Source organism: Clupea harengus, chromosome 15 (assembly GCF_900700415.2).
Source record: "Clupea harengus chromosome 15, Ch_v2.0.2, whole genome shotgun sequence".
Lineage (NCBI taxonomy): Eukaryota > Metazoa > Chordata > Actinopteri > Clupeiformes > Clupeidae > Clupea > Clupea harengus.
This window is the reverse complement of record NC_045166.1, coordinates 1,634,173-1,653,950: the sequence shown is the minus strand read 5'-3', so window position 1 is coordinate 1,653,950 and position 19,778 is coordinate 1,634,173. Positions and strand designations below refer to the sequence as shown.

The window sequence follows — 19,778 nt, the reverse complement described above, 5'->3', positions numbered from 1 at the left end:
ATGTACGGTTTGCTATTGATCGATCTTTATGAGCTCTCAGGATTCATGTCTCATCATCAACTCATCCTCATTCACACTGCTGCACATTTATAGCTTACTAATATGTGAGCATTACTGCAATTGCACTCACATAAATACACATGAGAAATCATTACACGCAGTCTTGTTTGCTTGTACTTTAGGGAGAGACATTTAGTACTTCAGTAATCACTTGTGCCACCACACCAGGACGTGAACTGAACACTCAGCATCCAAGAAAACAGAGTAGAACGAATAGAAAGAAATCCTTGCCTGCCACCATGTGGACAAAAAGGAAAGTGCATTCTCACTAGTAATGTACCACATCATAGAAAGTATTGTAATTCCCCCTCTGGATGTGTTCAGACACTACATCTGACAGACACAAATCCTGTTAAGACCGTGACTGGATGGACTGCAAAGCCTACATGTCAGTACTGTTCACAAACTCTGGATGAAGGCCAGAGTTAGTGGATGACTTCAACTGGACGGCGCAGTGACCCATGTTGGATTACTGGACTGCTGCAGCTGTCAAGTCTGTGTGCGCTGGTGCTGTCACCATGGTTACACATTCACGTAATTGCTTTAAAAGCTGGTGCCATATGACAACACTCACAGGGAGACCATAATGTGATGGATTAGAGCGTTTTCATGGTTACAAATTGTATAGTTTATGTTGGGAATGATGTGTTCCATAGCTGTCTTTCATAAGTATAGTGCATGCATAGTGTATATTCTAAGTGCCTTTTGTAACAAAAAAAACAAACAGTTTCTCCTGGACAACCTCTCTTTAGTTTCTGAACCACTACAGTCATGCTGGCATGTTAACTGGTCTGGAATTAGAGCTAATGATCTAGGAGCTAATGAGCTCAGCTTCTGAGCGCCCAGGAGACTCTCTCTCCTCTCTCCTCTCTCCACTCACCGATGGCGTAGACATGGGGAGGAAGCGTGCCCAGAGACCTGCCTCGGTACTGCGTGATGGCATCTGGAGCGTACAGCTTGGGGAGGTCAACGTACGGATTCACTGCTATCAGGATGTTAGCCACATACGTCTGGGAAGAAGGGGAACAGAAATGGCCACTGATCATGGACTGTGAATTCCTAAAGGTCATTTCATTCATATCGCAATGTCATCATACTTTGATAATATGCCTTCGTGTAACTAAACTGTTCTTGATCAGTATTATTTGAACCCCAATCATAATTGTATTTCCTGAGTGTGGTTACTTGGGCGATTGTTTCTGGGGTAACTTGTCTCCCTAAGGTAGTCAAATCAGCATTACATAAACAATACAATTAAAAAAAAAAAAAAAATTAAATCAAGTAAGACAGTGACAAGTGTGCATCTGCAAATAAGTGATTCCCTTCACTGCAATCTCTAGAGATGCAATTTGAGGTGTAGTTCCCTCCTGCAGCCAGCAGGGGCCAGCTTGAGCACATCTGAAGTGTTTCCTGTGGAGGCCTCCGGGCCCATAGGACTGCACACCAGCTGGCAAGCACACCCCACGGGACAGTGGGAGCAGAGAGGGGGCTGGCAGCACCGTCACCTCAGAGGACCTAATTAAGTGCAGAGTATGAGGGTGGGGAAAGAGGATAGCGCGGTGGCCCCGGGGTGATCCGTGCGGTCACTGGAGAGAAGGAAGGAGGGGTGGGGGCGGTTGGGTGGGGGTCAGAGGGCGAGAGCTGTGAGCCGCTGATGACAAACGGCAAGCAGGACGCCGCCCCGTCCCCCCCCACACCAGCCGAGGAGGGAGGGGCCGGAGGGCTGGAGGCACGGCATCACACCGAGACAATGGTGGTGCCGTCACACCCCAGCACATGGAGGGAAAAAAGGGCAGAAAGAAAGGAAGGAAGGAGGGGGGGAAAGGAGAGACAGAGAGGAGGCTAGAGGATGACACAAGAGGGGGCGGGACACAGTACACATGCAGACAGAGACAGCGCCTGATTGTCCTGCCCTGAACCTGGCTCAGATGGAAAATGAGCTCATGTCAAATATAGACCCGCGTGTGTCCTGGTTTTAGACACCCAGGGGTGGTGCTTGATGGATACAGACAAGGCAAGTTAACAGGTACCTTTGCACAAAGAAAAAAAGATGTTAATTATTAATGTTGGATAACTGGGATAAATGAATGACTTACATAGATTTTGTCTTTGCTGTAGCGAATGCGGACATTATTCAGGAGTGTGGCTTCATTCAAGTACATCAAGGAACCTGCAGAAAAAGACAACAATCTCAAATAATGGTTGACATATCACCAGTTCAAGTAGGCACTGCTGTTCTCAGTGTTGCCATGGACACATTAAAGGTTAGGTCCATGAAATGGGAAGAGAAAGGCACTCACAGTTGTCCTCTACATGTTTGTGTGGATCATCCTCCGCTGGGAACACCTGGTTGACCGGAGCCAGAAAGGGCTGGAACATACAAAATGCAAAGGCTGTAAAACAGGTGAAGGTGCTTCGCATCCATTTATTCATGTATTTATTTATTTTTATATATTTCTACTGAAGGACTGCACAGCCCGCTGGAGTGGAACGCATTAGAGCACATACTGAGCGCAAAATCGAAACGCAGTCTTCCCTGCACGTTTATGCAAACTGAACGCACACGCTGTTGCTAAGCCTCACTGAACACAGATGATGCCCGTGCGCTAAAGGAAGGAGACAGACCACTGAAATAGAATCGCTAAAATGTTGCACCCACTGTTATTAACACGCTTCTGCTGCATCATAACCAAAAGCCCCGGTGGCCAATCACGCATCAGAACGAATGATGAAGTCCTGGGGGTCACGCAGCCCATTCAACACTTCTGCTGATGAATAATTCCAGACTCGAGGGACACCAGATCTGTGTGTGTTTGTGCATATTTGTGTGTGTGTGTGTGTGTGTGTGTGTGTGTGTGTGTGTGAGGGTCTGTCTGTCGGTCAGTTCATCTGCTTGCCCAACAGACGGCAGCGGTGGCGGCGTTGGGGTCTTGAACTTGGCAGCCGTCGCTCCACACCTCGAACGCGAGCGGCGGGGGGAGGCGGCCCAGGAGCTGCGGCTCGATGCATTATTCACCGGGTCCATCAGCCGTCCGGCGGCAGCAGTAAGCCGATACAACAGCACACACAGAAACACAAACACAGAGCTACAGGCCTCGGGAGGATGACTGCTTGGCTGTGGTTGGGCTTTCGAGCATGAGGCACAGGCGGTGTGTGCTGTGTGTGCTGTGTGTGTGTGCTGTGTGCTGTGTGCTGTGTGCTGTGTGCTGTGTGCTGTGTGCTGTGTGCTGTGTGCTGTGTGCTGTGTGCTGTGTGCTGTGTGCTGTGTGCTGTGTGCTGTGTGCTGTGTGTTGTGTGTTGTGTGTTGTGTGCTGTGTGCTGTGTGCTGTGTGCTGTGTGCTGTGTGCTGTGTGCTGTGTGCTGTGTGCTGTGTGTGTGTGTTGTGTGTGTGTGTGCTGTGGGTGGCTGTGCGTGGGGGAATGCAGGATAGCACCCTCTCCGAGTGCCAATGCCGCTGCACGACTGCTTGAGAAGGCCATCATTACCTCTTCTTTCTCTCTCTCTTTTGTCTCTGTTCTCTCTGTCTCCATCTCTCCCTCCCCCTCTCTGTGTCATGTTCTCTCCCTCTCTCTTCTGTTTCTTTCAGACACACTCCTACTCTTTTTCTCTCCTCTCTATGGCTGAGGGGAAACACGAGAAGCAGCCGTTTGAAAGCCCGTGTCACATGCCTCTGATTTAAGCGTCCAGTCGTGGCACAGGTTCTGCCCGTGCCTCATTACAGACCCACAGATTAAAGACGCACACTCTTCAGACATCAAAGACAGGCGAGCTGAGGGTTGAGAGTTTCAAAGGAAGTTCAGCATTCCTCACGGAGTATTAGTTGGAGTATTCCCGGGGAGCCCGAGGATCAATAATAGATCTGCTCCAAACAAAAAAATGTTAGTGTCTGCTTTACGGAATACTTCAAATCAATATGGTGAAGTGGTCTGATAAAACAAGTCATGTTGGTAGAGCATGTGACAAGGAACTCTACAGTGAGGGTCTGATCCCTGCTAGCTATGTGCATTGTTTCTAATAACCACAAACATCTGTTCCATTCATCAGCGTTACAGCTCAAGGCGCTGGAGCAGACAGCCAGTTCAATTTTCCACCTTTCATAGTAGTACTGCCAGGCATGGTCTCCAACTAGGACTAACAACTGTAAACACGGAGAAAAGACTCGAGACATTTAAGGAGAACACATGCTGGGCGACCTCTGCACATGTAGGTCAGCCGTGGTTCACTGGCTTTAGCCCTCAAGGACTCTCTGGCTGCGTACCCTGCTGGGAGAGGGAGAGGGAGAGAGAGAGGGAGCGGTTCCTCATGGGGCATGGCAAGGACACAGGACATAGCGGTGAGCTGTTTGTTCCACATCTTGGGACAGAGAGGCGAGGTAATGTCTGACGAAGCCTTGAGCGGTGGCTGGAGGCCAGCACAGTCCCTCAAGGACTTTGATGTATTACTGCCTTCAGGTGGGAGCAGTAACTTTTTTTAATACATGCAACATTAACCCTGAACCATTGCAGCACGGCTGAGGGTAGGTCTCAAATTGATGCCAAATTCAGCGGGGAAAGAAAAGTAAAATCTTCAAACTGCTCCCACAAACTGAACAGATACTTATAGGCCCTTGGTAAACAAGGGCCAAAAAGAGACATGAACTGATGCTAATGATGATAATATTTATGTTGTCATAACACGGCAAGTAATCAATACCATTCCAATTAGAGTGAGGGGGCCGAGGAAATTCCAAAAGGGGTTAAGATATCGAATAACAAAACATTCTGGATCGTGTTACCTCTGTGAAGACATACAGCTCTTAACATGGGTTGTGTATGCCGTGTTTTAGCAAGAACACCACATAACATTTTCACTGAACACAATTCATTTTGGTTCCCGGATATGGTAAACTGACCCTCCTTGGGCTGGACCTTTACTTATGAACCATGATGATATGACCTAATTACTCTCGCACCAACTGCCTCCAGTGGTTAAACGAGGGCCATGATGGCGCTGGAGCCGGAGCAGGAGGTGACGGCCACACTGTCCAGAGTGAGGAGCAAGCACAGAGTCTAGCATTGTGCCAATGTGAAGAGGTGTCACACTGATGCCCACTGATGCCCACTGATGTCCACCGGCCGCTGTGGATGCCCGCAGGGCACTGGCACAAACGGGGCCACAGTGAACAGTCTGCTCATTGTGCCCTCTGCGTACCCCCCGTAGAACGAGCCACATGAGACACATCCGTCATCGGTGGTCACGAGGAGCTGGCTCTGCCTCTTTGTGTCACCTACACCGGAGATCAGACCGCCATGTTTTAAGGGCTAAACATTAATATTGAGAAAGGATAGCATGTTGGTGGAAGTGCTTCTGCCTTTGCTTCTCCTAGTGGCAAACTGCTCAGAAGTTGCTCCAGTGATCTATTCCATCACAAAAACAGGAACAATTACACACTTACCACTTCTGGGGACCCAGAATCCAGAACACTTAAACTCTGACTTTCATCTTTATAAAATTCTGATGTCAGCTCCGGGAAGGTTTTTTTTTTTTTTTTGTGGACATACTGGGGGAGTGGGAACTGGTCTACCAGCTTAAATGTGTTTGACGGAGAAAGTATAACATCACCTTCACAGCTGCCCGTGGAGCTGAGGGAGGAGACGAGAGAGGAGACGAGACGAGACGAGAGAGGAGACAAGGGAGAAGGTCTAATACCTGCCACCCTGAGTTAGCTCTGCTCTGCTCGGCGCTTAAGCAGCATTAGGATTATAGGGACGCCGCTCACCTTCCCCTTCCCCTTCAGCGGCTCGATGCTGAGGCTGTCCGCTCCGATGTCCACGATGGTGCCCAACTGGAACCCCTCTGTTGGGTGTGGGGCCCACACCGGCTTCCCATCCTCCATGGCACCGCTCTACAGGCTCTGGAGAGGGAGGGAGGGGAGAGACGCAAGATATGAAAGAGTGCAAGGCATCAAAGTTAAAAGACATCACTGCAGCAGAGCTGTCAAAAATGTTTTCTAGTACACAGAGAGTGGGTGGGAGTTACTTTGTAAGGCGCGGTCACACGGTCTCTCTCTCATGAACTAATAAATACCCTCGGAAGCTTCCGCAGCCTAACAACGCCTCTATAGATGACCATTATTGCAAGGCTGTCCACAACCAATCAGCTACTTAACAATAATTAAAGAGATTTTAAGAGAATGTGATAGTTCTTCTCGACAACAAATGCACCCCACATCCCCACTGATGGCATGATAGTGGTTTTCAGTTGTTGATGCCAAACTGATGACAAACCGCTAATGTCTATGTTGACGGTTGAGAATGACGCATCAGTGTTTAATGTATAAATGCAACACTGTAAACATGTTCTCTTCTCTACAACTAACCAATCAGAAGGACTCTCAGAGTTAACCTGATCCCCACAGACTAATGATCTGGTGAGGCCTCCAATTATGTTGTTGTGGAGCAAAGATAACAGCTGACACTGTTACTGTGAAGAGCTCACAGTAGAATGAACAGCAAACCCACTCAGGGAGGGTAGAAAACACCCAAACTGGTCCAAACCAACATGCACACACACGCCAACACCCACACAACACCCCCCCCCCCCCCCCCCCCACCCCACCCCCCGTGCACACACACACACACACACACAGAGCCTGTGGGAGTCCAGGCTCCAGCTAACAACAACAATTTGATTAAAAACAGAAACAACAAAACAGTAAGGACAGGAAGTCTAGCCTTAGAGCGAAGAACAATTCTTTCCTGTATGAAATGTGTGCTTGAGTTTGTTAAGTGAACAGCCTTGGCCCTCTCACTCCTATGGCTTCCGCTGGGCTGTTCCCTTCTTCTGAAACTGTAACCAGGGGCTGGTTGAAAAATGCAGACTGACTGCCCAGTATGTTTCATCGGCCCCAGGCACACGGGGACATTCCCCTTTTGTGCCCACGACCGCCGATCTCCAGAAGTGTGTCCCTCGCAGGCCACCATAGCTACCCAAGACACAAAAGCGCTCCAGTTTGGCCAGTTCCCAGATTACAGCCAGTAAGTTCAAGGGCAACGACTTTCAGCTCTCAATTATCAATTATTCAGGTCATGCTTTGGGATTCGCTCTCTGTGCAAATACAATGGTTTCATTCTGCCCCAGGCCACTGGAAAAGCCACAGTCCTGCTCATCAAAATAACTTCAAGGAGCCATGCAAGACAAGATAAGCCAGTAAAACAAACAAACTGGACAAGGGGAAAGATAAACGGAGAGATATGTTTTGCGCGGTATAAAACAGAGCTTCCTTGTGGTTGAGACGGGGCGATGATGATACACTGCCAACTCTCTGAAGTCACTTTAAGGACACCCAGGGCTTTTTGTAAACGTTTACGTTTACTAACCTAACATGCTCTAAGTAGAGGTGATTTAATGGCTTTCCCTCTTCATCGTGAGCTAAAAGGCTCCTATTTGGCCATTTAGTGAGCTTGTAAATTCTGTGGAAAATATTTGGCAGCCCATTTTTATTAATGACATAAATCTTACGCAACTGAATGCGACATCTGGCAACACTTTCTCTGTGGATGCCGGCCATTGAGAGGCATTTGAAGTCCCATTATATTAGATCTGGAGTGGACCAATGTCCTGGAATCTGTGTGGAAACTGCTGATGCTAATTTAACCCTCACTTTCAGGTATATGACTTCATTTCTACCCCGCCACCCACCCAACCACACCAGGAGGCTCCCCACAGGCTGTTTCAAGATTAAATCTGTACGTCCAAATGCCTAACAAACTCAATACCGTCTAATCACCACATTTCATAACGGTCCTGCCTTTAGGGGGTGTGCAGTCTGTGATGTTACTGTGCGCTTCACAGCACAAAAATAGAACTTAACAAAAACTTCAAAACAGCAGAGGGGAATCTGCTACAGTTCCAGCATTTTGTGACAATATTTACAGCCCCATAACACAATAGATTTGAATAGGCACATAAGCACACAGATAAAAACCGCCTCTTGTAGTTTGTAATCTGAACCAAATTAAGTCACCCTTTGTGCAAGTAACCATAAAACAAGGCCAAGGTTCAATGGTAACTCGCTGTCATATGGCTATAAAGTTGACCTGGCTCTATTTGATCATTGTAAATGACACTACTTTGATTGTATTGCAGGACAGAAACAACTTGTCATTCAACAGTCACATACAGCTTCATATACGGAAAATAAAAAGCAGCAAGTATGGACATGATGAAGTTTTGCATTACTTCACCAGGAATACATTTCAGAGCCTTGGTTTCCTGACAGAAATAAAGTCAGGACATAAAAAGAGCCAGGCTACTATGGACATTGCTATTCTGATCACGGAAACAAAATCAGGAAGCACGGTTCAAATCTCATTCCTTGAGTTTCCTTGACGATACGATCACAGATAACTTATCGACTTCACCCAGATAGACTGATAGAGCAGAACACCATGCCATCCAAAGAGCACTCACTCAAACTCCACTTTTCAGTCTAAGTTACCGCACTGATAAGGGCCTAGTAAGAGGAATTAAACACCATGGGTCGAATTTCCTCAGGACTTAAAATCCAACTCGATCCTATAATGAGCTCTGATTGGATACAGGCTTTGTTTGGCCCCAATCATGTGTTTTAGTCTGTGTGTTTTGCTCATGCTTACAGTCTCTGTCACTTAGACTGTAAAATGAATAGTGGGTTAATAGGCCAGCTAGGAGCGCAGTGGTGTCAGGCAGGGTAGCAGTTAGCTTAAGGGGGGCAAGACCAGGCGTCACAAGAGCTCTGCACACACACACACACACACACACACACACCAGTGGTGAGTACATGAGGACAGCCAACTGTATGCCTACTACATAATCCTACATAATACATACCTCTTCGGGGCCCAACAGAAAGAGGTCTGTTTGCTTTAAACTGCTTCAATATCATAGGCTAATGATTACTCTAGCCAGTGTTTACCTCCATCTGACGTTTCCACCCAAAGAAGATGTATGCAGTCGCTATTTATAGTGGAGTAAGAGAAAAAGGAGGCAGAACGGCAAGCACAGTAGGACAAATCTGCTTGAGGCTGTAGCTCTTCAGCCATTAGCTGTGGTCGTGGAAGCATTAAGCAGTTGGCCACACATGCGCTACACAGTAATTATGAGGATTTCACATTCGGTTGAGTCTCTCTCCGCCAGATAATGACTAAGAAGGCAGGACAAACCAAGTAATGAGTAGGGGGTTTGTTGCCCGATATGTGGGAATGAAGAGCTATCTGGAGGCCCTTCCTCGTAACCTATAGATAGTCACTTAGAGTGTGGTATCTGTGGTATTTCAGTAGTGTGGACTCCATTAGCAGAAAATGAATGGAACTTGTGACTATCGACTATCATCGGAAATGTAATTTCCCTTGTTTTTAACAACGACACCTGCTAGTACACCTGCTAGTACATAAAGCGCTACTACTGCCAGAAGGTGGTGGTAATGCACCTAAAAGCTGTTTGCCAACTGCCATTATACAACAAAAGAAGAAAAAGAACGCGTTTCTACTAGGCGCCGATAAAACGTGTGCCGTTGTTAGATTACATGCTACTGTACAAACAGGAGAAACATACAAAGCCAAAGACTACTACAGCCGTCAAGAAGTTCTAAACGAAAACGATAAGGAGGTACAGTGCAAACTCTGGATGCTACTTCTGAACAGAGGTGTGAGTAGACTACCTCCATGGCCGCAGTCTTCCATGTTAGGATTCACAGTGTGACTCCTGCCAGAGCATAATTGTGACGAATGTTGAACTAAAGTGACGTTAAGTCGTATGAAAACCGATATGACAGTTCAGACTGAGGACACAAAATGCAAACATGTTGACCTGACTCTGATCTAGGACCACAATATGGAAGTGGCCCAAACCAGAATGGAAAAGAACAGATATGAAAAAAAAAAAAACAGATTTGAGTCACATATGTGCAAAAACAAAAGTAGTTCAGTGATGAAGGTGCCGACCTGCTGAATACTGAAGCGTCGCTGCCCTCTAGTCTATAACTGCTACACAGACTTAATGAGTCGCACAGCATGAACATGGCGGTCTCTTCTGCACAGCGGCCTACTGAACTTTAATTATTCTATGCTATTGAGTGTGAAAATCTGTGAGACCCATGCAGAGACCCATGTCACGTTCCAGAAATCCTGAAAATCTATGAGTCTTACGGATACAAAGTGAGACTTGATAAATATGGTGTGTGCGGGGGGTAATGTTGAATAATAGTTGAGTAGTATAGTCAAATAATCCCCAGCGATTATCGAACAGTGTTTTTGCTTGAAATGCTAATCCCCAGTATAAATTCTCCTAAAGCAAATGAAGAGAGCATGGAGGGAAAAGGGCATACATAAAACCCTGTTTCTGAGAGCCGCAGCTGGACCTGGTTTAAAGGGCATACATAAATCCCTGTTTCTGAGGGCCTCAGCTGGACCTGGTTTAAAGGTGTGCTCAGCTGTTCTGGCCGGTAATGGCACAGAAGAGAAGGAGCTGCCGTGTTTGCTCAGCTGATCTGATGTCACTGCTCACCTCCACACACACACACACACACACACACACACACACACACACACACACACACACACACACACACACACACACACACACACACACACACACACACACACACACACCCTTCTGCCCTCCATAGAAACTCAGAGCAAAGACAAACACTGTAAGACAAACACAACGAGAGAGACTCACAGACAGACTTAAGTGCTGGACATCATTAGTTAGTTCAGGAAAATCTGCATTGTGTGTTTTACCACAGCATGACCTGACACAGCCTCTGGTTATTTGCTAGAGCCATCACCGACCCCAGGAGGCTAACTACAGGAAAGCTTTGACTAAGAAATTAAAATAAGCAATCCATTTGGTTTGATGGATGACTACAAGCGGTGGGTCAGATAATTAATGCAAATGCATTGGTGTAATAGATGAGTGCGGTAAGCTGCGTTAACAGCCCCCCAGAATAAGGACAAGGAGCATACTGTCTCCATCTCCGTCTCTGTCTCTGTCTTCCTTCCCCTTCCTGCCCCCCCCCCCCCCCCCCCCACTCTCAACCAACACAAAACATCACAGCTCATTCCATCTCATCAATCCTCTGTTCTTTTGTTCAACTACACCATCCCTCATCCCTATCAAAAACAATTGTCTATTCTCTTCATTAGGCATATATATTTGTCTTTTCTGTGTCACAACATAACCTACATTCTCCCAGTACCCCCAATATACTTCGACAGGACATGTTTGTGAGGCCTGGAGGAAGTGCGCCTCTCTTCCACCTAGTCCACCTTGAAGTTGTTTCACGTGACCTTTCAACTCTGTTCCCCGCTGTGACAATCTGGTAGGAAGCAAGTAGTTAGGTTAGGTGTCCAGCCAAGGGCCCGGCGACCCATCTGATGGTGAGCCTCCCACCGGAAGGAGCCAGCCTACTCACCCCGTCACAGCAACCAGGAAGTATTTGCTTACAATATCTATAGACTATTTGCATATGCAAATGATTACAAATGTCTTGGGAAGACAAAGAGAAAGAGGGCTAGTATTCCTGCTAACACACTGAATCTGGACAACACACAAAGCTCTGTGTTTCTCGGCTGCTGACATTCAACTTCTCCACCCAACTCCACAAAGGCAGAGGACAACAATGGAAAGACAAAGCAGCTATCTGTGCGAGCCGGAACGTGCGAGCACACACACACACACACACACACACACACACACACACACACACACACACACACACACACACACACACAGACACACAGACACACAGACACACACACACACAGACACACAGACACACAGACACACACACACACACAGCAGAGATTTGTAGCCTGAGGGCTACTGTAAAAAAAATAACAATTTCACATGCCAGGAAAAAGTTATCCTTTCACTGCAACCTATTCAAACTAAACATAGCACTAATTTGAGCTATATTTGAGCATCCTTATTACAAAACTCAAAGCGCAGTAAAAGTTTTTATAAAACCCAGTGTCAACCTCTAAAAGCTCCTCAGTGCTCTGTGCTAGAAACAGGAGCCAGTGAACAGAGCCGTATGAGGAACTGGGGCACCTGCTGTGCACCTGACTGGTTCATGAACAGGTGCGGCCATTTCCACAGAGATCAAATTCACATGAATGCCACCTCCACAACAGTGCATGCATTTTGGGTGGTGTATGCTGAGAACAGGCTTTATTATGGAAAGCAGTGTATCACATGACTGAATTCACATTTGTATATCCTCACTTGGACAATGCTGTAAGTCATTTTAATTTAGTTTAGTTTAGCTTTATGTAATATGCAAACTTATTGGTAGCGATGTGCTTCCTAAGAATAGAACACAGCCTTGCTGTTCAAAGTACTGTGAAAAACAGTCTTTCCAAAGCTGGTAGAGGACCCATAAAGCATCTCCCTTACAGCATGTCCAAAACCACAGGGTTGGACTAAATATCGCTACCCTTTTACAATCCCAAAGGAAGAATCCTAAACTGTGAGGAATCCAATAAAAAAAAAAAAACTGGAAAAAAAGACAGATATTTCTCCAAGAGCACAGGCTAGAATTCAAAACCAGTTGATACTTCGCAGTGAGCTCAAGGCAGCTAAACCTCTAGGCTATTCCTATGTCTTGAGGGTGGGCGGGAAGGAGATGTGGGGGGGTGGGGGGATGCAAAAAATCTCAAAGCAGCAGTTTGAATGGACTGAGAATCCGGCATGTTGTTGGCCCACTCCTCTTCCCAGCATGGACAAATGGGGATTGTTGTGGTCGTGCCGGTCTCACACTGAAAGCTCACTGTGATGGTACAGGGGACACGTGATGGAGTACTGATTGCAGAACACAAAACCCTGTGATATCTTTAGTAACAATGAGTTCAGAGACAAGCCTGAATGTGTCAGTGGCAATACTCCAGCGAAGCCACATCAAAGCTCAGGAATCTGCTGTGTTACAAAAAGACTCCCTGATAATTATGAATTTATACCAGAGCTACAAATATGTTTATTTTTAACACCTATTTCCCTCTTCCACTGAGTTGGCTCAATTCAATGTAACACAAAGCCTCAATGTAGAACTCAAAGAGCTTTCCAAGCAACACCTCTCATTCACCTACTGATGGCAGAGGCGGCCAGTTATCTTTTAAGGAGTCCTTAACCACACCGGGCTTTAACAACACCAGGCTGTGAGACCAGGAGAAGCCTGTGGCTGAACCAGGCGAGTGCCAGGTGACCGTTCAAACTCCTGAGCTACAGCTGGTAAAATGCAGACGGCAATGTGCCATGTTTGGCTTTATGGCCGGCAAACTCTGAACTCCCGCATTGTGCAGACATCGAGGTGAGAGGAAGGGTGACTGAGAAGGAAAGAGATACAGAATGTAGAGAGAGATAACGTTAGCGAGAGTCTCTCAGAAGAAAGAGGCCATCCTAGCCTAGTCTTGCTGGTGTAATCAGTATTATGGTGACGGGTGTAATCAGTATTATGGAAACGGAATCAGAAGGAACTCCTCTATCAATGTGACCTGAGCACCAACAAGCTCAGGCGTACTCCACATTCTGCTGTTCCCCGCAGGGGTGCGTCCACCCAGTCATCAGTACACACACACACACACACACACACACACTCCCATCTGTTACATAAATCTGACCCACCCAAACAGGTTCACTAACACAGCATAATGATTTAACGTAGGAGTTTAACCCAGCCACACCTTTGAGGACAAACTCCGCAGTGAGCTGTTGCTAAGGTATGAGTGACAAATTATGAGTCCTATGAGATTACAAATAAAGTTAATCCACAGCTTATATGACCATCTACAAGGGAGAAGCATTATAGATTTTATTTAGAATCCTGGTAGGGTTCTTTAGCATAACCTTCAAATCCATGTTCAGCTGTGAACAAACATTTTAACAGTAGCAATATCAGAACCATTTTCCCACAAGGAAGGGCACTTTGGCTGGAAAATACACAGTGCAAAGTTGAGCCATTAGCTTTCCAAATGACATTGACAAACTATTTGTTCGAGAGTGTAGTAGTGGTTGAAATGTTCATGATAGAGTCTGTATTTCAATGGGCCTTGCTTGGCTTAGCTTAGCGGCTTACCGCAACAGTTTTTGTGCTCTCTGGTGATTACCGGTAAACTAATAACCCTGGTGCTGCTCAAGCTAACATTTTTGCCAAACCTTTCCTGTGGCTCCCCATGAAGACAAAACTGCAAGCGAGTGGCATGGACAGTGAGATGGCATGGGCAGTGAGATGGCATGGGCAGTGAGGTGAATCCACACTTGATGCCAACCCCAAACAGATCCTCTCTCTTGGGATCACTGGAGGGCCGCAGGACCCAGGCCTCTTCCGGGCTGGGGAAGTGCCAACAACACGGTCATTCTGGCTAAGTGTGTGGGGCCGGCCAGGGGAGGGAGACAGTTATTAAGGGGCACTTTGTGCAGCGGCATTAACTACCGCTTCTGGGGTCAGCTTCCCCAGGGCTCAGGCAAAGGAAACGGACGGAGGGCATCCAGAAGCTTCCCTGCAGTTCTTGACTCTGTCCACAATCTCTCAGTTCACCCCTTCTCCATTCATCCCTCACTCGAGTGCTCTCACAGCTGATGTCAGCAGGTCTACATCCCCAATGCCTAACTACAGCACTCACCAATACATTTTCTCTGCTTAAAAATTGACCATCCTCACAGTTTTTGTGGGTCAAACTCTAACGCCAATAAAATGGCACCCATGATCAGTGTGACTCAGCCAGTAAAATGTGTTAATAAATAGTAAGAGAAGTGCGAGTCTCGCAGCACACTTCCTAGAAAGATGCCATCATCCATGGCCATATCGTTCCATATTGTGTGCTAACTGCAGGGTAAAGTACAGGGGAGGAAGTCGTATACTGACATTCTCTGCTTCAGTTAGTAGTAAAGTCTTTCAAGTCAAGGAGTGCTCTATTTGATGAGCATTATGAGAGTTTGGAATGAAACTCCCACCCACCATTTAAAGTAACCTATCTAAGTTATCTATAAGGCTTACACCACTCAAACTCTTATGAGGTCTGCTGTTCGTGTGAAGTTTGTGTTGTGAATAACATGTTGCCTCCTCTTTGCTTTCTGTAAAACGCCGAAAAAACCCACCTCAGCTGCTTGATTTGAGCTTTATTTCTTCTCATATCAGTAGCAGCCATCCCACAGAGAGGGGAGCCGGCCCCAGAGTAATCTATGATCTCAGAGTGAGCTGCTGTCGATAGATGTAAGCCAAGATTACTCTGAGGGCTTGATCCAAAGAGAAAGGCAGAGAGATAGATCATGTGACAGAGAAAGGGGGAAGCATACGAGGCACAAAAAGAAGCAGAAGGAAAATGAGTGCTCACAAATGAGAGGGACTTAGAGGGAGACCAACAAAAAACTGACAGAGAGAGAGAGAGAGAGGGAGAGAGAGAATTAAGGACACATACTGAGGGAGAGAAACGACAGAAAGAGAGAGACTGGGAAAGTGAAGAGATGGAGTGAAAAGAAATTTAAAAAAAAGAGAGCTCCCATTCTCAAAACAGAGAGAAGGCGATGGAAAAAGGGGCCTCAGAGGCGTCACAGTAAGCAGACGGTCAGATAGCGTTCAGGAAGGCTGCGTCCCCTGCAGAGCTGTGCATGGGGTTCCTGGAGCCACACAGACCCCGGGAGAGGACCACCCTTGTTCACTTCAGAGCAGGAAAGCATGGAAAAGGTTTGGGTGTGTGGAAAAGTTCTGATAGGCAATCTGACAGATCCTACAAAACGTCTTTTTTCCCCTAGTCTTACAAGGTACCAGCAGGGTACCAGCAGTACTGAAACAAGGGTGACACAGGACACAGCAGGAATGAAAAAATATCTCCATAAATAATTCACACCATAACGAGTTATTAAATAATGGATTGCGTAAATGCTGGTCAAAAAAACGGACTCCACTGTTCGTAAACCCTGCTGCCACACTGTTGCTGTGAAAGCCTGAAGACACACGGCAAACGCAAAGCAAACACAAGGCAAACACAAGGCAAACACAAGGCATTAACATCGGTTGGAGAGAGCAGCCTGAGAACCTCTACCACTTCCACCATAAAACTGAAAGATGTTTGAGTAGCTACGGCAAGGTTTTCACAGGTTTTCTGGATCTGAAAATCACGGTCATTTCAGATCTGAAAAAAAAAAGAACTGAAAATGACGTTTGTCATTTTGGATCTCTCCTACATCCTGACACAAGTAGGAAGAATGGGCCATACGAAAGTGCCTTTAGCATTACAGCCCAACTGTTTCTCTTAAAGTCTGTCAAAGAGAGTGGGTAGTGATTATGGGTCAAAGTTTCCCCAGGATAAAGCCAGCTAATGAGAACTGGGCAGCCTTGGACCATAGTAGAGGGTGGGGAGAGAGAGGGAAAAAAAGAAGAGAAAAGATTCATTCATACATTTTGCGAATGGAACTTTAGACACTATTTTCGTACGTCAAGCAGCAGTTTCTTTGGTGTCCAGACAACAAGTGGTCCCACTAAGAGATGATGAAGATATGTCATTATAACAACTCAACTACTATTGTGTATTCATGTCTGACATTTAGGCCTATAAAATATGGTTTGAGTTGATAGTAAGGATTCAAATAAAGTTTCCAGAAACTAATTCTCCATATGCTAAACCAAAACAAAGGTCTATGACTTTCATCTTAAAACACAATAAACAACCAAATCCATATTCTTAATAATGGATCACACCAAAGTTTAGATTTGTGAGTGAAGGTTATGTTGTCTTGACTTCCTAACTTGTTCTGTTCCTTTGAACACAGTGTTCACAGAATCAGAAGGGGCTTTAAAGAGACGATAAAAGTTTGAGACACACTTCTGTTCTTACAGTAGTCATCTCACTCACACACAGAAGGCTGTGTGCATGCACTGAATAAAACAGCTACTGTCTCCACTATAACAGGTTTTACCTGTAAACATGTCATGGATGCATGTTGTTATGGCTGGGTGAATTGTTTTGAGTAGTTTCAGCTCAGCATACTCAAACGGTGGAGCAGGTGTATGTATGTGTAGCACATGGTTTAGATCTGGGAATGAGACTCAGATTAGACCGTCTCTCAGACTAGGAGTCCTTGTCAAATCTATACTGTAGACTCCCAGCAACAGAACTGGTCTGTCAAAAGCATAATCATCACGAAAGGCCATTACCATTTTATTGAGAAAACAAGTGCTCTGGTCAAAAGGACATATTGTGCTTCCATGAACATGCATCTTATACTGCTGACACAACCACTGAAATCAGCGCTCTTGCGATGGTAATCATTGACCAAACACCAAGAGGACCCCATTCCAGCAACATGCCTTTCTGACCCACTGGACGATACCAAAGGTGGCAAGAGGACTCCCTAAAGGTCCGAGCCAGAGCACAGACACTGAAATGGAACACCTCTCGTACACTACCTACACACAGACTGTGGTCTGGTCTGGTCTGGTCTGTGCTGTGCTGTGGTGCTTGACTAACTCCTACCACCTTCCTCTAATTACAGTGGCAGTGTTGACGAGACAATGGCCTGAGCTAATTCTTCTATATCTCTAGGAACATGATCAAGCCGGTCCCATACTGTCACACACTGTTTTGCTCTTGTCAGGGATGGCTGGGTTGACACATAAACTTCAGAACACTGGCTGCTGGATGACTCGCATGTAGGTTATTGACAGTTGATGTGCTGCTTGATCTACTACAAAAAGATAACACTCCAGTTTGAAAGTGGTAATTCTAGCCGAGCTTAGCGCTCTGAACCCAAGCTAACCTTAATGGTGCAGACACAAGGCAAATAGCATCGGTTGGAGAGAACAGCCTGAAAACTTCTACCACTCCCGTCATAAAACTGAAAGATGTTCGAGTAGCTAGGGCAAGGGTCAGGGCTTTTCTGGATCCATTCTGGATCATAGCTCAACATAAAAGACGATCCCTTGATTGCCAAATGTGAAGTATTATCCACCTTAGCTGGACAACATGTTCTTTAGATATTTATACATATGAAAGTTCACGGATTTTGTGCACTGCAACCTTCATTTCCATTCTAACAATTAGTAACCTGCAGTAGAATTTGAATCTGCAGTACTGCGTATGTGCAAGTCTAGGCTCGATGTAAGAGCTACGTGTCTTTACATGAAACAAGATGAATTATGAAGCCTAACTACAGTACCAGCCTTGGAAATATTTGCAACTCACACTGAAGAGACAGAAGGCTGATACTAGCAATATACTACTCTATTTACTGCATATCGGCCTACTATATAGGCCTGACGGACAAAGCGAGGTTTCAACAAAAGAGGAGCACCATGGTCTGTCTCAACCTTTGAACCTCGCACCACCCTATCGCTAAAGACTCATGACCGAGTGCAGGCATTCTGCGAAGGCTGGGCCTAGATCACCAATCTGCTAATTCAAAATTCACTTAACGATCATAAGGAATGCGATCGGTAAGAATGTGCATGAGAGGACAACCATCACCTACAGGTGCACCTTTGCTCGCCAAAAGTGAAGCACTACGCAGAATTCGCTGCTAGACGTCATATTGAGTCTATGCCGTTAGCTTAACGCAGCGATGAAATTGTTATAAAACACCCCCCTTGCATCAGCAGTAGGGATCGGATATACGCTGCCATGCACTTCTTCGCTTCACAACACAAATATGCCCACCCTCAGTGGAATGTCACACTCTGTTACTGTCGGCGAGGGAAACGACCCCAACAATACATTTTCCCCTAAACAATACAATTGCAGGCGCGCTGTCGGGCTTTTATAATGCAGGTATCACTCATCCTGGGCGTCGCAAGACAGAATCGAGTTATGTTATGTTTACTGACCAAGCGAAGGGATACATGGGATGGAAATCGCTCCCACTGTTTTGACAGCCTCCATTTGCATCAGTGCGAGTGACGGGCATTTGCCTCTAGCTGGCTAACTACACTAGCCAAGTGCACTCCACAGCCCACTTTTTTCCCAGAGACTTGAAACAAATGTAACCATACACCGCGATGGTAACCTGTTCGTTGAGAGTGGAAGCACTGCTTACCTAGAATGCGAATCAATCTGTATAGCCCGTCTTGTGTTTATATGTACAAAAATGCAACTTCCCACGGCAGTCCCCGGTGTAGCTTATCCGGGCTGTGATCTCCTGAGCTTCGCTTCCTGCAGCAGCCTCCGACTCCCTCCACAGAATGAAGTCCAGGGAATTGTCCATGACGTCACGAGCAATGAAACAGGCATAGCATCCAATGGCCGATGGAAGCGCTTCAAAACAGCGCACTGGACCTACCACCATCAGTGACACTTTTACAGCCTCACATTTCGATTGATATGGGGAGTTTCACTAATCCATATTCCGTATTTAGTCAATCAGAAACTCCAGACCTTAGGTATCAATGTAACATGACCCGTATAGGCCTGTAAAGCGCCATCTCCAGTAGCCTATGCTCGTTATATGAGGGCAAGATGCTGAAAGTAAATTTAGCAATTTGTGAGCCAGTGGAATGTGGCGTGCATGGAAGTTAGTGGATCGTCTACTTTAAAATAAATAAATAAGAATAATGCAGTCTACCTTTTTTCTACCCTTTACTGATTCACAATAGAGAAAAGGCATCCAGATTGCAAATCTACGGAGTCCCCAATACATTGCCAATTGTTTTTTGCCTTCCAAATGCTATTTCTGCTTAACCTTGCTCGGTCTTAGATGATTAGGCACCCCTC

General features: G+C 46.1%; 1 protein-coding gene across 1 annotated transcript in view; it reads right to left on the bottom strand.

Moving 5' to 3' along the window:
- myo6a (myosin VIa) overlaps positions 1-19,340 on the bottom strand; it is a 79,333-nt gene extending 59,993 nt beyond the window's left edge. Inside the window, exons 1-5 of the mRNA XM_031581140.2 lie at positions 19,105-19,340; positions 5,819-5,953; positions 2,361-2,430; positions 2,157-2,230; positions 941-1,070 (exon numbers count right to left, since the gene is read on the bottom strand). Of these exons, the coding sequence (XP_031437000.1) occupies positions 941-1,070; positions 2,157-2,230; positions 2,361-2,430; positions 5,819-5,935 (391 nt within the window). The 5' untranslated portion in view covers positions 5,936-5,953; positions 19,105-19,340. The remainder of the gene's footprint in view (positions 1-940; positions 1,071-2,156; positions 2,231-2,360; positions 2,431-5,818; positions 5,954-19,104) is intronic.
- Positions 19,341-19,778: the final 438 nt, after the last annotated feature.